This window comes from Mobula hypostoma, chromosome 2 (genome assembly GCF_963921235.1).
Source record: "Mobula hypostoma chromosome 2, sMobHyp1.1, whole genome shotgun sequence".
Taxonomy (NCBI): Eukaryota; Metazoa; Chordata; class Chondrichthyes; order Myliobatiformes; family Myliobatidae; genus Mobula; species Mobula hypostoma.
In genome coordinates this window covers 102,349,095-102,371,740 of record NC_086098.1, presented here as the reverse complement: position 1 = coordinate 102,371,740, position 22,646 = coordinate 102,349,095, and the positions used below count along the sequence as shown (strand labels likewise).

General features: G+C 39.9%; 1 protein-coding gene across 2 annotated transcripts in view; it reads right to left on the bottom strand.

Moving 5' to 3' along the window:
* The window catches only part of sim1a (SIM bHLH transcription factor 1a), a 73,192-nt gene that overhangs the window by 33,993 nt on the left and 16,553 nt on the right, over window positions 1-22,646 (bottom strand). For both annotated transcript variants that reach the window (XM_063071977.1, XM_063071985.1), the window contains 4 exons: window positions 22,398-22,597; window positions 19,230-19,336; window positions 18,203-18,350; window positions 2,064-2,229 (listed from right to left, as the gene is read on the bottom strand). In XM_063071977.1, the coding sequence (XP_062928047.1) occupies window positions 2,064-2,229; window positions 18,203-18,350; window positions 19,230-19,336; window positions 22,398-22,597 (621 nt within the window). The remainder of the gene's footprint in view (window positions 1-2,063; window positions 2,230-18,202; window positions 18,351-19,229; window positions 19,337-22,397; window positions 22,598-22,646) is intronic.

Sequence of the window (22,646 nt, the reverse complement as noted above, 5' to 3'; positions counted from 1 at the left end):
CCTCCAGTGCCTGCTTGATGTTGGCCTGAGGTGGAATGTACACTGCTATCAGGATGATGGTGGAAAACTCCTTTGGCAGATAAAAAACGACAGCATCTGACCACTACATTTTCCAGGTCTAGTAAGCAGGTCTGAGAAAGAACTTCCATGTTTATGCACCATGATGAGTTAGTCATAAACCATACTCCACCTCCTCTACCTTTAAAAGACAGAGCCGACCGGTCTTTGTAGAGAATGGTGAAGATATCAGGCTGCAGCACATTGTCCAAAATGGTGCATGATAACCATGTTTCCATGAAGAAAATTACACAGCAGTCCTTGAAGTTCCTCTGGTACAGCAATCTTGCTCTGAGATCTTCAATTTTATTTCAATTTACTAGTATACATTTACTAGCAGATAGTCAGGAGTGCAGGGTTTAAGGCCTCAGCATTTCAATTGTACTTGTAGACTGGTGCATTGTCCCCATTTCCGTATTCTTAAAGGGAAACTGCACTTGAAACCCAATCTGGTGTCTGAGGTTTGGCAATTTTGAGTATCGATAGATTTTTTAAACATCTTAAAATAATGCTGCTTACTGAAGTACCCATATCTGTGAATGGACTTCAGCTGTAGTAGTCCTAAACAGGAATATTTGATGATTCCCATCGGAGCTGCAGGCAAAGAGTCACCACCTATAGGCACCATCTTACTGGAAGTTTGAACCAGACTAAACATTCTTCTCTGATCTCCCCCATTAGCAAAGTATTTTCACTCACAGAACTATCACCCACTGAATGCTTTTTTTTGTTCTTCCCACCATTCTCTGTAAACTCCAGAGACTGTAGTGCATGAAAATCCCAGGAGATCAGCAGTTTCTGAGATACTCACATCACTCCATCTGGCACTAACAATCATTCCACTGGCAGAGTCACTTTGATCACATTTCTTCCCTATTCTTACGTTTGATCTGAACAACAATTGAACCTCTTGACCATGTCTGCATGCTTTTATGCACTGAGTTGCTGCCATATGATTGACTGATTAGATATTTGCATTAGCGTGCAACTGTACACATGTATCTAATAAACTGGCCACAGAGTGTAATTGTTGTGAATGCTTAATATGTCACTGGCTGGATGATCCACAATTTATAGAAAAATGAAGATTTTAACATTGAAAGCATTCATGCCTCAGACTAGCAATTTATGCTACAGTTTGCAGTCTCCAAGTAATGGAAGCAATCACAATTCTTGCAGATAAGTAAGGAACACTTCAGAATTTTGATCTTCTGGGCTCATGCATTTTGGCATTCATTTGAGATATGTGCCCACATCATTGTGTGTTGTAATTTCTAATGTATCATGTCATTAAACCAACTGAGGACAGATTTGCCTTTGGGAATATAGAACATAGAACATAGAATAGTACAGCACAGTACAGGCCCTTCGGCCCACAATGTTGTGCCGACCCTCAAACCCTGCCTCCCATATAAGCCCCCACCTTAAATTCCTCCATACAAGACACTACCGATGCTGGAATTTGCAGAGACACTCAAAATACTAGAGGAACTCAGCAGGTCAGGCTCCATCTATGGAGAGACATGGTAGTTATGTTCTTGTTCGAAAACCTTCATCCTGACCCAAAATATCAATAATCCATGTCATTCCAGAGACGCTGTCTAACCTGCTGAGTTCCTCCAGAGATTTGCAATTGGAAAAGACAACAAAACAAGCAAATGAATTTCATCACCACCCACAATCGTCAATATAGTTGGATTCAAATGCTTAAAGGTGAGTTTCCCCAGTTCCCATTTCTTATCTGTGCAACTACCACAAGCAACCAAAACAATTATCTGTATATTCCTACATTATCACAAAAAATATCAAATTATTAAAGGAACTGCTTTGGTGGTAAACAAACTCACATTGAGTTAAAGCTGGGCAAACCCATTTCTGCCACTGTTAAAATCAGTTTTAAGTATTTTCTATACAAGCCCAAGCTCTAACATAAGTCCCACCAACACAATGTCTTAGCAGTGTCTCTGTTGTCAACAAGTTTACTGATAATAGCAGAGGTAGTTTACCTGAGGATAAGGTGATGTTCTTGGTTTGGATTTTGTTCTGTTAAGACGGGATTTGGATGCCTTCCTTGAGTCATTGATGGTTGGCGTTGAGTTTGAGTATGGGAAAGATGGTTTTGCTGCTGTTACTTGATCCAGTGATAGCTGTAACCCTTTGTATTCTGCATCCCTAGAAGAAATCAAGCAGCAAATCTTGTTAGGTTCAATACATAGATGTCACATACACACGTGCACACAACCACAATCATATGAACATACAGACTCGCATTTGAAGACTTCCAATAACATTATATCACTCTTATGATCATTTATATTACCACTCTAAATATCTTAATCAATTGACTGTTGTTGACCACTTCCTTGTCATCATCTCTAAGTTGAAACTTAAAATGCACATATAAAAAAAGTAAAGGCCATCACCACTCATCAACAAATGTGAATAACTATCCCAGTCAGAAAATCCTTCCCATATATAATTTTTGCATGTACTCCCTGCAACTCCACTCTAATCACAAATTCATAGTTAGCTTATGTTTATGCTAATACTCTAGGTGAATCTTCTCAACTGTATTTATTTAATCCCATTTGTAATTCCTATATTTATTTCCCTATCACAGAATATTGTGGAGTCATACAACAGAGCAAAAGGCCCTTCCACCTATTGAGTCCGTGTCATGGACCTCCGTAGCTTTCTATTAACTGTGTTTCTGGTATTTGCCTGCAGTGCTCCATGTGGCAGCGCATTTCCCGTTCCTACCCCTTCCTAGATAAATATTAATCCACATACCATTGCAACTATGGAAATCTGCATCAAATGCATTCACCAACATTCAGTCCCATCCTTGCTTTTCCTTCACTAGCACATGTGTACAGAAAACAGATTTTGAGAAGCATCTTTCTCATGTCATTCTGAGACAGGTTAGTCATGTCTCGGATGAAAGCACCCTTACACGTTAGTCAAAACAGCCCAAGGTCTTGCAGAAATTATGGCAGTCATTGACACATTGAACTATGGGAGGACTGAAGAATTAAATGTTCCATGCACTAATGAATTACCAAATCATACTCGGCCAGACATTTAATTTCTTTCTTTGCACATGGGGTCATTGAAGCAGCCTTAAATGTCATAATACATAAATACTTGCACATCATAATCAGATTATCTGCATTCATTCCTATCACGTAGAATACATGAAGCATACATGGTACTAAAGTCCAATATCCACCTCACATATAAAATATTAACTATGTCTGCCTCAAGTGAGATAGCATTAAATGTTCAGCTGAAAAACAGAGCTGTCAGTCCAATAGCTTCAGGTCAATATTGATCCTTTCCAAAGTATCATTGACACCGTTGCATAAAGCATTGATTAAATTTATGTATTCATTTGATTATAAGGTTTTTACAAGTTGAAGAAATCAGTACTTGTATAACATAGTTTGATAAATTTCTGTGTTTGCTTTTATTTAGTCAGACTGAGTTGAGTAGTAATTATCAGAGAGTTTTTAAACATTCTAATCCTAGACTCGTGCAGCTGCCACAGTTACAGTCTCCCAAAGCAGCTTAGCATAGGCTTAGCTAATAAAGAAAAAATGAATTAACAAGCTTTCTTCATCACAATCATGCATTTTTGAGATGCCATGGTAAATATGATGATATTTTTAATGCATACATCAGCCTGCATTACCTTAATCACATTTCTCAGATGGAGTAACTATTAAGAACATCAATTTATATAACGGGGGTGCATCATTTTATAATTATGTATATATAATTGGAAAATGGATATATTTATAAGGAGGGTTGAGTAAGTTTTGACTACAGTTGAAGCAGGGTGAGAGGACTGTGAGTAAGTGGTCTTGAGTCTACACAAATTACAGAGTTATAATTTGAAGTCATATACTGTATAGTAATTATAATAATTTGATTTAATATTATGACTTAAAATGAAATAACTAACCACAGTTATTTAGCAGGAGAGTGGTAAGTCTGTGAAATTCATTGCCACAGACAGTTGTAGAGGCCAAGTCATTGGGTATATTTAAAGCAGAGGTTCGCTCAAAGGTTACAAAGAAGAGGAAGGAGAATGGAGTTGAAAGTGAAAATCAACAATGACTGAATGGCAGAACAAGCTCGACAGGCTGAATAGCCTTGTTCTGTCCCTATGTCTTATGGCCTTATGGTCTTATCTTGCCTAGAAGTAAGGGAGAAATCCAACATGATCTTTAAGTGGAGTGTCTACTGACCTTGCAGTGAAGGAAAGCAGGATAGCTTTGTAGATGTTTCTCAGCAATAAAGTTAACCAGAAGACCAGATGGCTAGAAGTTCCCAGAGTGAACATATTTCATTTTCAATCATCAGACACAAAGTAAGGCAGTAAAATGACAACTGTGTTGCAAAACTATCCCCTAACCCTATTTTACCTGTTGACTGCAGTCATTCAGCTCCTCACGTAAATGCATACATTTTATAGTTTTACACATGTATGTATACACACTAACAAATGCATTTTTACACGTGTGTACACACACTTGATTGTCTTCAAACAATTCCTGAATATACTCAGTCCATCTGTTCATAACCTCATCTTTTTCCATGATAATGGTACCGTCCTTTGCTTACAAACATCCACCTGAAGAACAGAGGAGCTCTTTACCAGTGATATTCTTGATTTGTTGATATAACCTTTTTGGATCTGTAATAGGAATTTTTTTCTAATTGCTCACATTCCTGGTTTAACCATTCTTCTTTGGCTTTTTGACATAAGCTTTGAACTTTTTTTAATCTAGGGACTTATATTCTCTTGGATTTGCTTTCTTCCATCCTTTCTTCCATTAGATTCTTGATTTCATCTGTCATCCATTTATTCTTTGTATTTTTTACTTTTTTAGGAATCACTGACTTTGCTGATTCTACCAAGGCACCCTTCAGAGAGTTAAACTTCATTTCTACATGATTGCTATCATCTTTAACAGATTCTATTTCTAGACTTTGAAATATATTCCTTACTTCAATTGTAAATTTTTGTCTTAAGTTTTCTTCTTTAATTAATTGCAGGTGGTCAAGGGATTGTTCAGGTTTTTGCTTCTTTAGTTTTTTTTAAGTTTTACTTTTACATGACATATTATGGTCACTGGGTTACGGTCACTATTACAGTCTGCACCTGGCCATGTTTTGCATTGTGTCACTGAGCTTCTAAATCTTTGATTTATAGTAATAAAGTCAATTTGATTTCTGGTGTTGAATGGTTTTTAAAGTAGGTATTCATAATGATCTTGCACCATTCTACCCATATCTTGCCTCTTTCATTTCTTTCCCCTAGTCCAAATTTTCCTATGGTATTTCCATCAGCACCTTGTCCTACTTTAGCATTTAAATCTCCCATGACAACAACAATATCTTGAGATTTGCATCCATTCTTTGCTTGTTCAAGCTCTTCATAGAATTTATCTGTATCCTCATTTGTTCCATCCGTTGTTGGTGCATATACCTGTATAATTGCTAAATCAAATGGTTGTCCTCTGAATCTAACAAGGAGTACTCTTTCTGATATTGCCCAATGTCCTGAAATAGTGGTCCCCAAACTCTGGGCCGTGGACCGATACCGGGCCGCGAAGAATGCAGCGGTGCAGCGATAGCCAGAATGCACCCAGCACATCTTTAAGAAAAAAGCCAGCAATCGCCTCTGATCTGGGCTGACATTTACGTGCTGGGAGGCACCTAATTAATTAGCTTGTTTATTTCGGCTTTTTTCTTAAAGACGTGCTGGGTGCATTCCGGCTACCGCTGTACCACTGCATTCTTCGCGGCAATGTATCGGTCCGTGGTCCAGAGGTTGGGGACCACTGTCCTAAACACTTATTGCCATGTTTTCGTCCATAAGAAATTCCTACTCCATTAGTATGGGATGTTCCTCAAGAATAAGTTAGTGTTTTATTTCTATCCTGACATGTTTCAGCACCTGTCCAACGAACTTCGCTAATTCCCATGATGTTAATCTTTCGTGTTTCCATTTATCACATTGTCCAATCTTCCTGCTTGATATAGGGTTCTTACATTCCAAGTGGCAATAATTTTCTTTTGTGTTACTTGAACTTTATGAGCTGTAGCTTGATGATGGTCGGGGATCCCCTGCTGCCCAGAATTAACCCTACTGAGCGAAGCATCTTTGGAATTGTCTTGAAGATCTTCTTGACACTGTTGTTGTGCAATACGTTTTGTGAGTTTGACCATAGTTTTCTTAGCAAATAGATTCTAGGAAACCTAGTATCTAGCAACGGTGGTTTGCTATTTGCCTTCCATTGGGCGAACTAAAGAAATTCACCATTTCCCTTCCCAAATGTTCATCCGCCTGTACTGTAGCCATTGACATTTGAGATCCTAGGTCATCCGCCTTCTCTGTCATAAGTTCAGTTACTGAACTTGCCGGATCCACTGTTGGCCTTTGCTCGTATCCTGAGCAGAAACCCTTGCAGGTTCTACTGTTCCGGGTCAGAGCGGCCCTGGGAGGAATGAATGACTAAGGGGTAACTCCACTTTCTCCAAAACTCTGAAATTCCCCAATAAGAGCCTCATCACCAGTTGCAGTTTAGAGTCATACCCAGTTCATAATGCAATAAATAAGATGAAGAAAGGAAAGGCAGCAGGTGCTGATGAATTAGTAATAGAACAAGTTATCGCCCTTGAAGATTATGGATTTGAAAAATCTTACTGATTTAATCAATGACATTTATGAGACTGGAATAATACCAGAAGAGATGAAAAAAATCAGTATTTATCACTCTTCTTAATTAACTTGGAGCAATAGAATGTGAATTACATAGGACCATAAGTTTAATGAGTCATATCACTAAGATACTTCTAAGAATTTTGATGACAAGAGCTAAAAGTGAGATACAAGCTGAAATAGGTAAAGAACAATCTGGTTTTGTGAAAGACAAAGGTACAAGAAACACAATACTGATGTTAAGGATACTATCAGAACGAGCCAGTCAAGTGCAAAAAGATTTGTCTGTTTGTTTTCTCGACTACACAAAAGCATTTGATTAAGTGAAGGACAATAAGTTATTTGAAATATTACAGAAAACTCCAGATCTAAAGTTGAAAGACCTCTGCCTAATCAGAAATCTGTACTGGGAACAAACTGCCACTGTAAGAATAAATGGAGAAATGAGTCAGTTTACGAAAATCAAGAGCGACATTAGACAAGGTGTGTTTTCTCCCCTGATTTGTTTAATGTGTACAGTGAGACAATATTACAAAAAATAAGAGACATCTTGGGTATCAAAATTAGCGGTGAAAACATCAATAATTTTAGAGTTGCGGATAACACTGTGTTAATTGCAAGTACGGAGGAAGAACTACAAAACTTAATTGATATAATTGTTGAAGAAAGTGCAAAAATGGGTCTATCTATCAATTGCAAAAAGACAGAATGTATGGTGATATCCAAAAAGCAGGAGAATCCTAACTGCAGGCTGAGAATAAACGGAGAAGATATAAAACAAGTACAGAAGTTTTGCTACTTAGGAAGCTGGGTGACATCAGATGGCAGGTGCGACATAGACATCTAAAGAAGAATAGGGATGGCAAAAGACACCTTTACGAGAATGAAGAGTATAGATAGATAGATAGATAGACATACTTCATTGATCCCGAGGGAAATTAGGTTTCGTTACAGTTGCACCAACCAAGAACAGAGTACAAACATAGCAATACAAAACCACAAACAATCAAATAATAATATGTAAACTATGCCAGACAGAAATAAGTCCAGGACCAGGAATGACTTCCCATGACGCTCAGTGCTGCATCCCGGTGAAATGAGTCTCACTGACTAACACTAAACTAGGCATGACAACCTGCCTCAGAGCACTGAAATGTTACGTTTATCCAGTTGTGTTATATGGCCCAGAATGTTGGACAATATCTAGTAACATGAGGAAACGAATTGAAACAGCAGAGATGTGGCTTTTGAGGAGGATGCAAAGAATATCATAGACGAAATGAATATCTAATGAGGATGTCATGAAGAAAGCAAGCACAAAAAGAGAAATAATGTATGAGATCATGAAACGGCAATGTGACTTCATTGGACATCTGATTAGGAAAAGGGGTTAGAATGCACGGTAATTATGGAAAAGATTGAAGGGAAGAAAGCAAGAGGAAGACAAAGAGAAATGTTGATGGAGACAGCAGCCAGAGAATTGGAAATGAATACCAATGAATTGATCCACTTGACCCGAAACAGGAGTGTATGGGCCATGGCAGTCAAAGCTCAAGCTAGGCATGGCACCTGATGATGATGATGATCGCACACACACACAAAAGACATATAAAGTATTTTAAAAGTATGTAGGCAGTAGGCCAAAGAGCATTTTCCATAAAGACCTGTCACAGCAGCATTCAGTAACACTTTTAGTTCAAGGTGAGTGTAGGCTGCTAACATGCAGGCCTTACAACGATGACGTCGACGCAGACTGAGAGGCCAGCATCGGGCATTTTCATGCCTTACAAGGTGCAGTTTGAAAGGCTGTGTGGGGCGGCACTCCTCGCACAGACGTTTCACAGTATTATTTTACAAGGCCAAGTTGCGAGCTCGACATCAACCCGGCGCGGATGGAGAGCGCGCATGGGGGCGGTCTGTCACTGGATCGAACTCAGGAACATCCGTTCTCGAGCCCGGCGCTGATCTCACTGCGCCACCAACCGAACTAACACCACCAAAGGCCAATTCTACATGTGCTTTGAAATTTTTGCTTCCATTTCAACAGAGTCTCCTGTTTAAGATGTCACTCATAGATATGGTGCCCAATGCATTGTTAAAATGTCTCCAGATGTAGATGGACTCAATAGGTCAGGCATCATCTATGGAAAGGAATAAAAAGTCAACCTTCATTGAAGCACCTCGACCTGAACCTTGCCCGGCCTATGGAGTTCCTTCAGAATTTTGTGTTTGTTACTCTGGATTTCTATCATCTGCAGAATCTCTTGTGCAAAACTAAATGCAATGGTTGGCAGGCAGAGCCTCCTGAAAAAATGTGCTGCAGGATAAGAATGGAATAGAAATCTGTATTAACCTCTGACATGATTCATTCCATTTAGGTGAAGCAGTTAAAATTTCCCCTTTGGTTTATAAATGAGAAAGCAGAGGGGAAAAAAAGATTGTTACTTATATAGTACCTATCATTTCCCTTTCAACTAATTAAATGTGTTTTAAGTGAATTTTATGTTATAATGTAGTGTTGCACTGACACAAGAGGTAGTCAAGCAAATAATTTTGACTCTCAAGATGAGAAAAGGTCCTATAACAAATGATAAAATGTGAAAATTTAAAACCAAGACAGGAATGCATTTAATTTACTCCTGCTTATTTCAATTTGTCAGCTCTTTTTATATGTTGTAGTAACTGATGAGAAAAAGTTCAGAATTTTAAAAACTACATTGGGCAAGAAACTTGTTATTTGCTAACTGGAGAAAAAACTGTCCATCTCTTGATACTGACTCCATTGAACTCAACAGAAGCAAATGTCAAGAGGGAAGTACAAATGCTGATAATTACAAAGCCATTTAACAATAGTGATCTTCTTCCCTGCTAAAAGTGAATAATAATCAGCTTCTTCCCTGATTGCACATTAAAAGTATTATATATATTATATAGCCTTTAATTCAATAAAGTATAAAAAAGTATTAAATGGTCACAAATAGGACGGGGTACTTCACTGAACGTAATAACCTTGGTTTTGATTATCAAAGAGAAATCATGCCACTTTCATAACAATTGCAACATTTGTTTAACCACCTCCTGTCTACATTACAACATAAAATTCACTTCAAACACATTTCATTGGTTGAAAGAGAAATGATAGGTACAATATAAGTAACAGTCTCCTTTGTTGATCAATTGAAGGAAGTGCACTTCAAGCAATGAATATGTGAAATGAGAACTGATAAATGGAAAAGCAAATTGTGTGTCCTCAGACATGTGAGGAATGCGGTTCGCTCACAGTCGACGTGAATTGCTGTTCCCTGCACTGAGAAGTACCAGGCCAGTTCAGTTCAGTGAAGAACTTTTCTTGCCTGTAATCACTCCTAGGTCATCACTAATACCAGTCTGCTAATGGAAAGTAAATAAGCATTTTACAGAGCCACAAAAGAGGTACATGAATGGATATGTTCTGAAACAGTTAATAATCAGAAGAATCTCAGGGCAAGGACATGTGCTCCATTTCTTTGTGTGTGTGTGTATATATATATATATATATATATAAAAGGGGGGGAGAGGAGAGAGAGAGAGAGAGAGAGAGAGAGAGAGAATGAGAATGAGAATAGAAGAGTAGAGAGTGGTTAATAATTAACAGTTCCATTACAGCTCCTGTGTGGTTCATTTGTTTTCCTTGGACATCCCATTTCTGTGGCATGCACATTATTTACATTTATTTTGCACTAATCTGCTTAAGCTACTATTACACCAGTGCTTGACTAAACATGTATTTTCAGCTTTGTGATTGCCAATTCTCAATTGATTGCTTGTTTAATCCCATTATTCTAAATCTGAATCACACAATACTTTCAGGTGAGTTTAACTTTGAGTAAAGCAGCACTTCATTGCTTGGGTAAGACAAAAGCTGAAACATCTTTCCCGAGCATTTGTGTGCATAAATTTTACCATTTTGAACAACCAACCTATGAATTTTTTTTTACAATATTGAACTAACTGTTGCCGGTGGCTGGGGGTGGGGCTGACATTCTGCATTCAGCCACAGAAATAGATCTCAGATTTACACTGACCCACTGTAAATTCAGGAGACATTTACTGACAGATGTCAATACATTAGCCACTGTGCTCTATCACTTGACTCTACAGCCCACTCACCTTGCCAGATGCCTCATGGATACAAGGAATGTGCTCAGCCTACCTTCTGCATCTGACCCACATACATACAGCAGGAGCTTGCAAGTGGAGACTACAGTCATTGGGAATAGATGATTATCTTCCAAGCAAGCACTTACTTCATGTATTAACAATATAAGGGAAGTTAGATCTTGCCTTATGTCACTTAACTGGAGTATAGAAAGCACCTTCTCCCTTCCCAAATTTATAATAAACTGCCTAAAAGTTTTACAGCCCAAAAATATCCCAATTTTAAGAAGTTCAATCACAAACAAGAGAAAATCTGCAGATGCTGGAAATCCAAGAACACACACAAAATGCTGGAGGAACTCAGCAGGTCAGGCAACATCTATGGAAAAGAGTACAGTCGACTCCCCAGTCCTGCTGAAGCGTCTCGGCCCGAAACGTCAACTGTACTCTTTTCCAAAGATGCTGCCTGGCCTGCTGAGTTCCATTTTAAGAAGTGCTTTTTTTATCCGTGTTCCCACACAGATGTGCATCTCAGCAAAAGTAGAATCTATCATACTGATTTCAATTAAATGAAATTTTAAAATGATACAAAATTATTTAGTGGTAACATTGCGGGTCATTAATACATTTTAAAAACAAATATGTAAAACGTGCTTATTAGATCCCTTGTCCTGCAAAGACTTTCCAGGAACCCATAATTGGCAGAAATTCTGATGGTAAGTCTTGTGAACAGTGCCAGCACAATATTTTCTAAATTTGTGCAAAGATCATCCACACTTACATACAGTAAATACACTTCAGACGTAAGATTCACAATCTTTTCACGAAGACAGTGCCCCCTAAAATTTAGGCTTGAATAATTTTTTGTTCTTAGTGCAAAATACTTCATGCATATTTTGTTTGTAATTGAATGGGTTCAAGGATTCCATTCCATAAACACTGGAGGAGTCACATTTATAGGTGCACCACCTGTTTCTTTAAAAAAAATCAAATTAGTTTTGAGCAGAATGTACAGTACTTCCACAAGCACTCCTTTCAAAAGCTGCCTTGGGGACACTGATAGAAATGAAAAGCTGACAATCATTTATATCAATCCTGCTGTTGTAAAACCAGACAAAACCAACAGGGTTTAAAAGGTCAATTTAATTCATTTATATATCTGGTGCAAAACTTCATGCATTGGAAGCACGTGTAGAGAACTGCATGAGGAAGGTCCAGCAGGTCCACTAATAATGATGAACAAGAATGGATGGAAAGGAAATACAAAAATCGGGATGAAGGAATAAAAAATAATTTACTGTTAAAGGGGGAAATACCACAGGGCTATGGGAAAGAGGAAAGGAATGGAACAAATTTAATAAATTTTACAATGAGCTAGAACAGGAACGATGGATTGATTGGCTTGTTCTGACTTCTGCACTAGCTAATCAATTGTTAAATTTCTAATCTCTTTCAAGATGGACAAATACATGAACTGAACCTTATTTCTGTCTCTGTTGATTTGCTGAGCTATCTGCCATTTTCAGGTATTAATCTAGCATTCTCATACTAACAGTATTTTTCCTTTATCTTGCATAACATAGTTCAGTCAGGCGAGTGCAAGTGCCAAAGGCAATTGCAGAGTGTGAATGATGAGATGTAATAAAACATTTAGGTGCACAGCAATAGTTCAGCATTACATGATTCCAAAACAACAAGAAAACTATCAGACGTTTATAATTAAGTGAAAAAAAAGCTTAGAACTGTCTTTGTTTCAGTACTTCATGTTTCTTGGAAGCTGAGTATCATACCTATTACAATGGAATTTGTGTTGGATTGAGACAAGATTCTTTTGCCTAATCAAGGTGACCATATATTTCAAACAATATTTCAGAATCCTGGGTCACTGGCAGGATAGATCTACCAGCAGTGGTAGCATAGTGGTGGGCAGGTGGCTGTCAATGGCATGGAGACCGCCCGCATGGCTTCAGGTTCAGCATGGGTAAAAGAAAGTGTCCTGCTGATTACCATCTACTGTCCCCTCTCAAATACACAGAGGGGCAAACACACAGACTACCACGTACAAAATGTTGGAGGAAGTCAGCAAGGCAGGCAGCATCTAATTTATTTTTTTTAGGGGTAGAACATGATAACAGGCCCTTCTAGCCCAATGAGCAACCTACTAACCAGTATGTCTTTGGGATGTGGGAGGATACCAGAGCACCCAAAGGAAACCCACATAGTGATGGAGAGAACATACAAACTCCTTACAGATAGTGGCAGGAATTGAACCTGGGTTACTGGTGCTGTAAAGTGTTGTACTAACTGCTATGCCACTGTGCTGCCCGCTACTGTGCCTTCTCTGCCCAGAACATCAGCCGTTTATTCCTTTCCGTGGATCTGCTGAGTTTCTCCAGTATTTGCATGTGCTACTCTGGATTCCCAGCACCTGCAGCATCTCTTGTGTTTATCAAAAACACACAGACTCTCATCAGAGTGGGGAAGTTCAATGGAGACAGCAGATGCTGGAATCTAGAACAACATACAAGAGGCTGGAGGAACTCAGCAGATCAGGCAGCATCTATGGAAGAAAATGGGCAGTCAACATATTTAGTTGAGACTCTTCAGCTGGTTCAGATGAAGGGTCTTGACCGAAAATGTCAACTTTCCATTTCTTCCACAAATGCTATCTGACCTGTTGATTTTCCTCAGCATCATATCTGTCGGTTGGAAACTTTAATGTCCATCACACAAAATAGCTCAGTTGTACATCAACACACACAAAATGCTGGTGGAACACAGCAGGCCAGGCAGCATCTATAGGAAGAGCTAAGAGCTGGAAAGTTGATTGGCAAAAGGGATACAAGGCTGGAGAAGGGAGAGGATCATGGGACGGGAGGCCTAGGGAGAAAGAAAGGGGGAGGGGAGCACCAGAGGAAGATGGAGAGCAGGGGAGGGGTTATAGTGAGAGGGACAGAGAGAGAAAAAGGGGGGGGAATAAATAAATAAGGGATGGGGTAAGAAGGGGAGGTGGGGCATTAGCAGAAGTTAGAGAAGTCAATGTTCATGCCATCAGGTTGGAGGCTACCCAGACGGAATATAAGGTGTTGTTCCTCCAACCTGAGTGTGGCTTCATCTTTACCGTAGAGGAGGCAGTGGATAGACATATCAGAATGGGAATGGGATGTGGAATTAAAATGTGTGGCCATTGGGAGATCCTGCTTTCGCTGGCAGACAGAGCATAGGTGTTGAGCAAAATGTCTCCCAGTCTGCATCGGGTCTCGCCAATATATAGAAGGCCACATCAGGAGCACCGGACGCAGTATATCACTCCAGTAGACTCACAGGTGAAGTGTCGTCTCACCTGGAAGGACTGTCTGGGGCCCTGAATGGTCGTGAGGGAGGAAGTGTAAGGGCATGTGTAGCACTTGTTCCGCTTACAAGGATAAGTGCCGGGAGGGAGATCAGTGGGAAGGGATGAGGGGGACGAATGGACAAGGGAGTCACTTAGGGAGTGATCTCTGCGGAAAGCAGAGGGGGGGGGGAGGGAAAGATGTGCTTGGTGGTGGGATCCCGTTGGAGGTGGCGGAAGTTTCGCTGAACACTTACGTTCTGTCCACCAGAGAAAGCAGGATCTCCCAGTGGCCACACATTTTAATCCCATGGCCCATTCCCATTCTGATATGTCAATCCATGGCCTCCTCTACTGTCAAGATGAAGCCACACTCAGGTTGGAGGAACAACACCTTACATTCTGTCTGGGTAGCCTCCAACCTGATGGCATGAACATTGATTTCTCTAACTTACATTAATGTCCCTCCTCCCCTTCTTACCCCATCCCTTATATATTTATTTATTTCCCCCCCCTTTTTTTTCTCTCTCTGTCCCTCTCACAATAACTCCTTGCCTGCTCTCCATCTTCCTCTGGTGCTCCCCTCCCCCTTTCTTTCTCCTTAGGCCTCCCGTCCCATGATCCTCTCCCTTCTCGAGCCTTGTATCCCTTTTGCCAATCAACTTTCCAGCTCTTAGCTCTATCCCTCCCCCTCCTGTCTTCTCCTATCATTTCGGATCTCCCCCTCCTCCTCCCACTTTCAAATCTCTTACTATTTCTTCTTTCAGTTCGTCCTGACCAAGGGTCTCTGCCTGAAACGTTGACTGTACTTCTTCCTATGGATGCTGCCTGGCCTTCTGCGTTCCACCAGCATTTTGTGTGTGTTGCTTGAATTTCCAGCATCTGCAGATTTCCTCGTGTTTCAGTTATACACCTCCTGCTTCCTCAGGAAATGCATCCGATATAATCCAAGGCCTTTCCCATTCCAGTTATTCTCTCTTCACCTCACTTCCATTAGGCAGAAGATAATAAAAATACTTGAAAACATACATTACCAGGCTCAAGGACAATTTCTATTTTGTTGTTTATAAGGCTTTAGATTGGACCTCTTGTGCAATAAAGATAAACTTTTGATCTTTCACTCGACCTTGTGGTGGCTTTTACACCTTATTGTCTACCTGCATTGCACTTTCTCAGTAACTGTAACTGTAACACTATATTTTGTACTATCATGGATAAAAAACCTAGTTTCTATATCAGTCAGCGCAAAATCACCAGATTATTTGAAAAATCCATCGGTTTCATTAATGTTCTTCAGGGTTGGAAACCTGACACTCATACCAAGTCTGGCCTATGTCACAGAATTGTAGAATCAAACATCATAGTGATGAGCCCATCAGCCCAATGTGCCCATGCCAATATTTTGCAAGCTACATTAATACCATTTACCTACATTAGAACAGTATCCCATACCTTGCCTTTTCAAGATTTCAAATATCTTTTAAATATAGTGACTGATATATGTAAAGAATTGTGATAGGCTTTTAACTTCTTCCTCAAATCACACAGGCAATGTGAAATGAACTATACAGTAGGTTTTAGCTTTAACAATGATGTCCACAACTCATGACCAAATAAGAAAAGGTGAAGTTATGGAACCTTGTGCTCTCTTAATGGATAATGTTGGTTAATATTAGTGACGGCATTTTGAGGCATTGTGAGAAATTCTCTGAACAGATAGATAAGAATGTGAGCAGGTGAGTAAAATACCTCTCAATTAACAGAGAAGACCTGCTGGAAAGGATTTTGTGCGAACTCCATCAAAGGCTGCAGACTGGTCAATGGTCTACAGTCACTCGTATTGACACTGTGCATAATTTCAAAATAATGTATTTTCAAAGTCACTGGTAAAATGGGGGCACTTGGCCAAAGGCTTTGCATATGGTTCTTCACAACTGCAGTGTTGAAAGCTTTTGTAATCACCAATCAGCAGTGCCAGTGACAGCTGATGCAAGCAAATTAATGTAAAAAAGAGAGACATGTCACTCTCAGTACCTCCTCAGCGAACCTGCAATGCCATAAGTATTAAAGATTTAAATTCATCAATCTTCAAAGTGAATTTTCAGAAATAAAGCAATCATACTCAGAAGAAAGATCAAAGGAAGCCACTCTCTTCCTATGAGCCTCAGAATAAATGTAAATAACCATGGCCTAATTTACCACCATGTTGTGTCTTAGAAAAATCCATCTCAATTAGACATTGTTGCCTTAAAACCACAGAATAATTTACACAAAAATAGTTTAGAGCCTGGATTGGGTTTCTTTTCAGCCAGCAGCTCTGCAGAGAACCAGTGGGCTGAAAGTATTACACATCAGAACTGTTTTGACTCCCACACTCATGCATTACAGCCTGTAAGTACAGAAGGCATTGAAGGTCAGCTTCTAGTGCATCCAATTTTCTCCTGCACTATCAGATTCAGCACTGAGTGGTAAACTGTTTCTAAGTCGTAATGAGCTAAGAGGCTGGATATACAAATCTAGCCTTCATGTTTATGCAGGCTGCAGGACTCCTTAAGTTCATTCGGCAGAATTCACCTAGACCGTTAAGGGTTAAGTTTGCCACGTATGTTATGTGTTACGTTGAACTTTATTGTGTTTTTTGGGTGGCAGGGTCTTTTCTTATATATATTCACGTGGTCAAGTGGTTAAGGCATTCGACTAGCGACCTGAAGGTCGTGAGTTCGAGCCCCAGCCGATGTAGCATGTTGTTTCCTTGAGCAAGGCACTTAATCACACAGTGCTCTGCGACGACACTGGTGCCGTTGTATCGGCCCTTGCCCTTCCCTTGGACAACATCGGTGTCGTGGAGAGGGGATACTTGCGGCATAAGCAACTGCTAGTCTTCCATACAACCTTGCCCAGGCCTGCACCCTGGAGAGTGAAGACTTTCCAGGTGCAGATCCATAGTCTCGCAAGACTAACAGATGCCTTATTTTATTTTTATATATATACACACACAATGTTGACACTTATTGGCAAGAGAAATAAAATGTACATTAGAAGTAATTACACTCGTGTCAATTTTTGTCGCCACTCCTACAAGGTCTTGGTTTGTGCATCTACTATGACTCGCCAATCAAATGAATGGGGGTCACTGACCTGGATGTCAAATAAACAATTTGGGTTTTAATTTTTTAATCAATAATATTATTTCTTTCACTTAGACAAGTTTTTCAATAAATTTATTTTTAAAGAGTAATTTTTAATGTCTTGAATTTTTTAGAATAATTTCAATTGAATGTAAGTGTTTCTGATTATCAGGGATGTTTAGAAAGAGTTTCTAAAGGACTTTTACTGACAAGCCTTCAAAGTGCTCCAGGGATGGGGACTTAGGAGGCACCACCTGAGGGAAAATCACCATTCACAGACCACTCTACATCATGGGATGGCCCAGACTTTAGGTCTTAAGATCAAATGGATCAAGGGATTAGTGAAAGGTTAATGTAGCCACTAGGATCATTATTGAATGGGAGGACCAATACCAGCTGTGAACCATTTCAACCACAATCCAGCTCCTCATTGTAGTGTAATGTTCTTGTCTACAAACCACATCAATGCTTTGGGACATATCCAACTATTGCAAAATAATAGACTAACCTGTAGTGATTTCAAAGCTTTGATTGGAATGGAAATGAAGGTTATAAATAGCACAAGTAACAACTGTCCTCCATCTCTCCATATGAACATTAATATCTCATGTCAATAAACCATTCACTCTACCAGAATTAACATTGTTTATTGAAAATAAAGCTTGTTTAGCACAGCTCCAAAAATAATCACGATCCAACCTCAGTCATTTTTTAAGTGCACTTTGTTCTGGTGTTGCAGGTCAGTTTTATGAAATTGCTTACTATAGTGCCGGGGAAACTGCATTTAAAGATATTATGAGGAGATAATTAGATACTCACGTAAGAACATAATTGACACTGACAATGCAGTGGGGCCTGGAGGATCTGCTGTTGTGGACTATTGTTGCATAGCTCTGAACCCAGACCCAGCCTCCATGCTTTGCAAGGAAGCGATAATATTTTGTGGTTACCTGTCCTTTGACAAGCACTGTTAACAGAAAGGAAATGTAATTAGCATTATATAAAAATATGTTCACAACATTAGAACACAATGCACATCCTGTTTTAATACTGTTTCTAAGATTGCAAGAGTGACTTTGAATGTATTTATAATTCCCCCAAGTTATACTCTTCAAGCAATCAAGATCAAGTTTTGATTCCAGAAGTAAAGTAATTTGGCATCTTGGCCAGACAACTCAGGCCCAATTTGTTTTATTCTGCCCCAGGGCTGTTTTATACTAGCTTCTTGAGGGCTGACCATTTTTGGCAATCAGCACTGGAAGCAGATTAGCAGCAGATTTTCTTTACAGTACTTTGAAAAAAGTCTTAGGCACATATATATAGCTAGGGTGCCCAAGACGTTTCCACAGAATCATAAAAAAAAACGATTTCATTATGTATGTGAGTGATGATAAACTTGATTCTGATATGGGTCACTATTGACTGAGAATGGGAAGGAGGCAGGGAGAGGAGAATCATGGTTGCAAAAAGGGGAAGGGAGAGGGGAGGGAGAGGGAAGCACCAGAGAGGCATTCCTTTCCTTGCAACAGAGAGGCATCATGTTACCTTGCATGGTGTCTCAGGGCTGGATGTGTCTACACCAGCATTCCTTTTCTGCCACCTTGACTCACACCCCTCCTGCAATACTCCACCCTCCCTATTCCCAACAACCTTTGCTCCCGCCACATTTACAAACTCGCTCTCTGATGCTGACAAATGTCTCGGCCCAAATTACTGTGCAAAAGTCCCAGTATCCTAGCTATATATCAGTATCCTCAGATGAGAATAGTGCCAAAAAGTTTCAGAGCTATGACCAAAGAGAGTGACCCTTTTCCTGAAAAAATAATCAACATGGAAAAATACTTACACAAATGATGGGCACAGCGCAAGTGAAATGTATCACACCCATGAACATGATGGTAGAGAGTTTTTTCAATTAAATCCTGAGGTTCATAACCCGTCAGTTCAGCTACCCTGTATCAGAAAGACAGAAACCTGCATAAGTAGACATGAAAGAATGTGCTAAATCATTACTATCTGATTTCCCTTCTCTCACTATGACAAAATTACCTTCATCAGTGGAAGATGAAGGAAGGTAAGTAAGAATAAAGACTCCCTTTTTTTAACTGTCATATACGGCCTCTGGGTCAATAAATATATTTAAGGCTGAGATAGATTTCTGGACATACCATGAATCAAAGATTATAGTTTCAGTCAGGAAACTGAAGTCAAGACCAATAACCAAATCTGCCATGGTCTTATTGCATCTTATTTTGATTCGCCATTGGTCTGCACAACACTACACACTGATAAATTGCAGAGACATACTTCTAACTGTAAATAATTTAAGATAAGTGGATCCACCTGGTATAAATAGAGTACCAGACAAAACTATTTAGAGTCATGGAGAGGTACAGTATAGAAGGAAACATGTCAGCCCCCCACTGAGTCCACAATGACCACCAACCATGCACTTTCACCATAAGGGTATGTGTGCCACTGCAAGGCCGGCAGTAATTTCCAATCCCCAGGAGCTTTGAGAAGATCTCAAGCTTCCTCCTTGCACTACAACTGTCCACATAGTGAAGGCAATTCCACAATGCTGTTACATAGGATGTTCCAGGATTCTGATCCAGTAATATTAAATATTTCAGTCAGGTATGTTAATGACTTTACTTTATATTTCCTTAACAAATAGAAGGAGGCTTTACACGTCATCAATCCATCCCAACTCTCAGATCAACCTCATCAATCGCATTCTCCCATTTAATTTCTTGGAATCTATTTTTTTTTTGCGTAAGCCTCTGACTCTCCTACTAACCTCCCGCACCAGAGCAATTCACAGTAACCAATTAACCTACCAACCAGCACATCATTGAGATATGGAATGGTTATGAAGACTTGGAGGAAACACATGTGGTCACAAGCAGACTATGCAAACTACCGGAGGTCAGGTCACACACAACCAACAGGAATTCTGCAGATGCTGGAAATTCAAGCAACACACATCAAAGTTGCTGGTGAACGCAGCAGGCCAGGCAGCATCTCTAGGAAGAGGTGCAGTCGACGTTTCGGGCCGAGACCCTTCGTCAGGACCAGCAGGAGGTCAGGTCACGAAAGCTTGAGGTGCTGTCATTACTACTCTACAGCAATGAACAGTGAACAACTTGTGGATAGTGCTCTTATCTTCATGAAAGTGGGCACCTGGTGTTGTGCATTTAGAGGATATTGTCAATTACACCTTGGCAATTTGCAGCAGCTGATCTCAGAGATAGCATGCACTGCAGTTCTGAACCTCCAGTAACGGAGAGAGAGGAGAGTTAAGTTGGTACAGTAAATGGGGTTTCAGTGGGGTGGGTAGCCTTGTCCTGGAAGGCAGTGAGTTTCTGAAGTGTTGTTGGATTATATTCATCCAGGCAAGAGGAGGGTATTCTATCACAATGCCCAAGGAGCATTGTAATGGCAGAGAGATTATGGGGAGTCATTTTTCACTGAATACTAAGCCTCTGATCTCGACTTAGAAACCACAGTATTCCTGTGGCCCATGCAGCTTGACTTCCAACCGATGGTTACTTCCCAGGATATTAATAGATGTTGATTACTTTTAGAATTATGTGGAGGTGACTATACTTCTATCTTTTGAAAATAATGATTGACTCACAAACTATTCTTGGCAATTCTCAGCAAAGGTTTAAATAGTGAAATGAATTCAACCAGGGAAAGATCAAGCTTCTGGTACAATGCATAGTATTTTAGTTACTACCTGCCATCTCATTATCTATTCAAAAGCATTGTATATTTAGCTATAAATATTCTGACACTGCACATTCAAGCCCTCAAAACCTTTAACCTTTATTTTCTTCTTTCCCTCACTACCTTAATCTCGTGTTATGTTCTACAATCCCATCTGTTGGCATTTTTTAAAATTGCATTGTCCTTTCATTGTGCTGATTTTATTTCCACCTCAGATTATCTAGAACTCCACTCCTTTCACTGATTAATTAAAAGATTAAAAGCTCTTTCAAATGATAATTCTAGTTATCAATATAAAAGCTCATGTAAGTTCAGCTCTATTCACAGATGCTGATTTCCAATTTGTTCTTTGTATTTCTAAAATTAGAAGCTAGCTACAGTCTTTTCAAGCCAACTGCCATGTTAATCCAGACAAGTTTATATTTGCATTGGTTAAAAACTGATTGACAGACCTCCGTTGAAGCAAACTACCATTCAGGGCACCAAACAGTCCTTTCAGGTGAGGCAACACATCACCTTTTTGTCTGTTGGGGTCATCTATTGTATCTGTTGCTCCCATTGTGGCCTCCTGCACATGGGTGAGACCCAACATAGACTGGGAGACTGCTTTGCTGAGTAGCTACACTCCATCTACCAGAAAAAGCGAGATCTCCCAGTGGCCACACATTTTAATTCCACTTCCCATTCCCATTCCGACATGTCAATCCATGGCCTCCTCTACTGCCGTGATGAGGCCACACTCAGCTTGAAGGAGCAACTCTTATACTCTGTCTGGGTAGCTTCCAACCTGACAGCATGAACATCAATTTCTCAAACTTCTGGTAATGTCCCCCCTCACCACTCTTCATTCCCATTTCCCTCTCTCACCTTATCTCCTTACCTGCCTATCACCTCCCTCTGGTGTTCCTCCCCCTTCCCTTTCTTCCATGGCCTTCTATCCTCTCCTATTAGATCGCCCCTTCTCCAGCACTTTATCACTTTCACAAATCCACTTTATAGCTCTTTACTTCATTTTCCCCCTCTCCCAATTTCACCTATCGCCTACTACCTTGTAGTTCTTCCTCCCCTCCCCCCACCTTCATACTCTGACTTCTCATCCTTTTTTTCTCCAGTTCTGATGAAGGGTCTCCGTCTGAAACATCAACTATTTACTTTTTTCCCGGATGCTGCCTGGCCTGCCAAGTTTCTCCAGCATTTTGTGCGTGTTGCTCAGATTTCCAGCATCTGATGTTTTTCTCTTTTCTGTAGGCAAAATACTTACTTGGCAATAGAAAGGGCTTACCTGGAATCGAGGAATATAAGCTTCATATCAAGGCTGGCTCGAAACATGAACATATTGCTGTGCAGTTTAATTTCTGTCACAGCACTGGGGGGCAATGAGTGGCCTACTGCGACCAATCCAACATTCTGATAACACCCATCAAATGGCGACATGTCCAGACTGTACTGGCGTATCTTTAGGTAGCCACTACAATGGATAACCTGCAAGAGACAGATGCACTGCTTTGAAAGAGTGTGACTCAACAACACC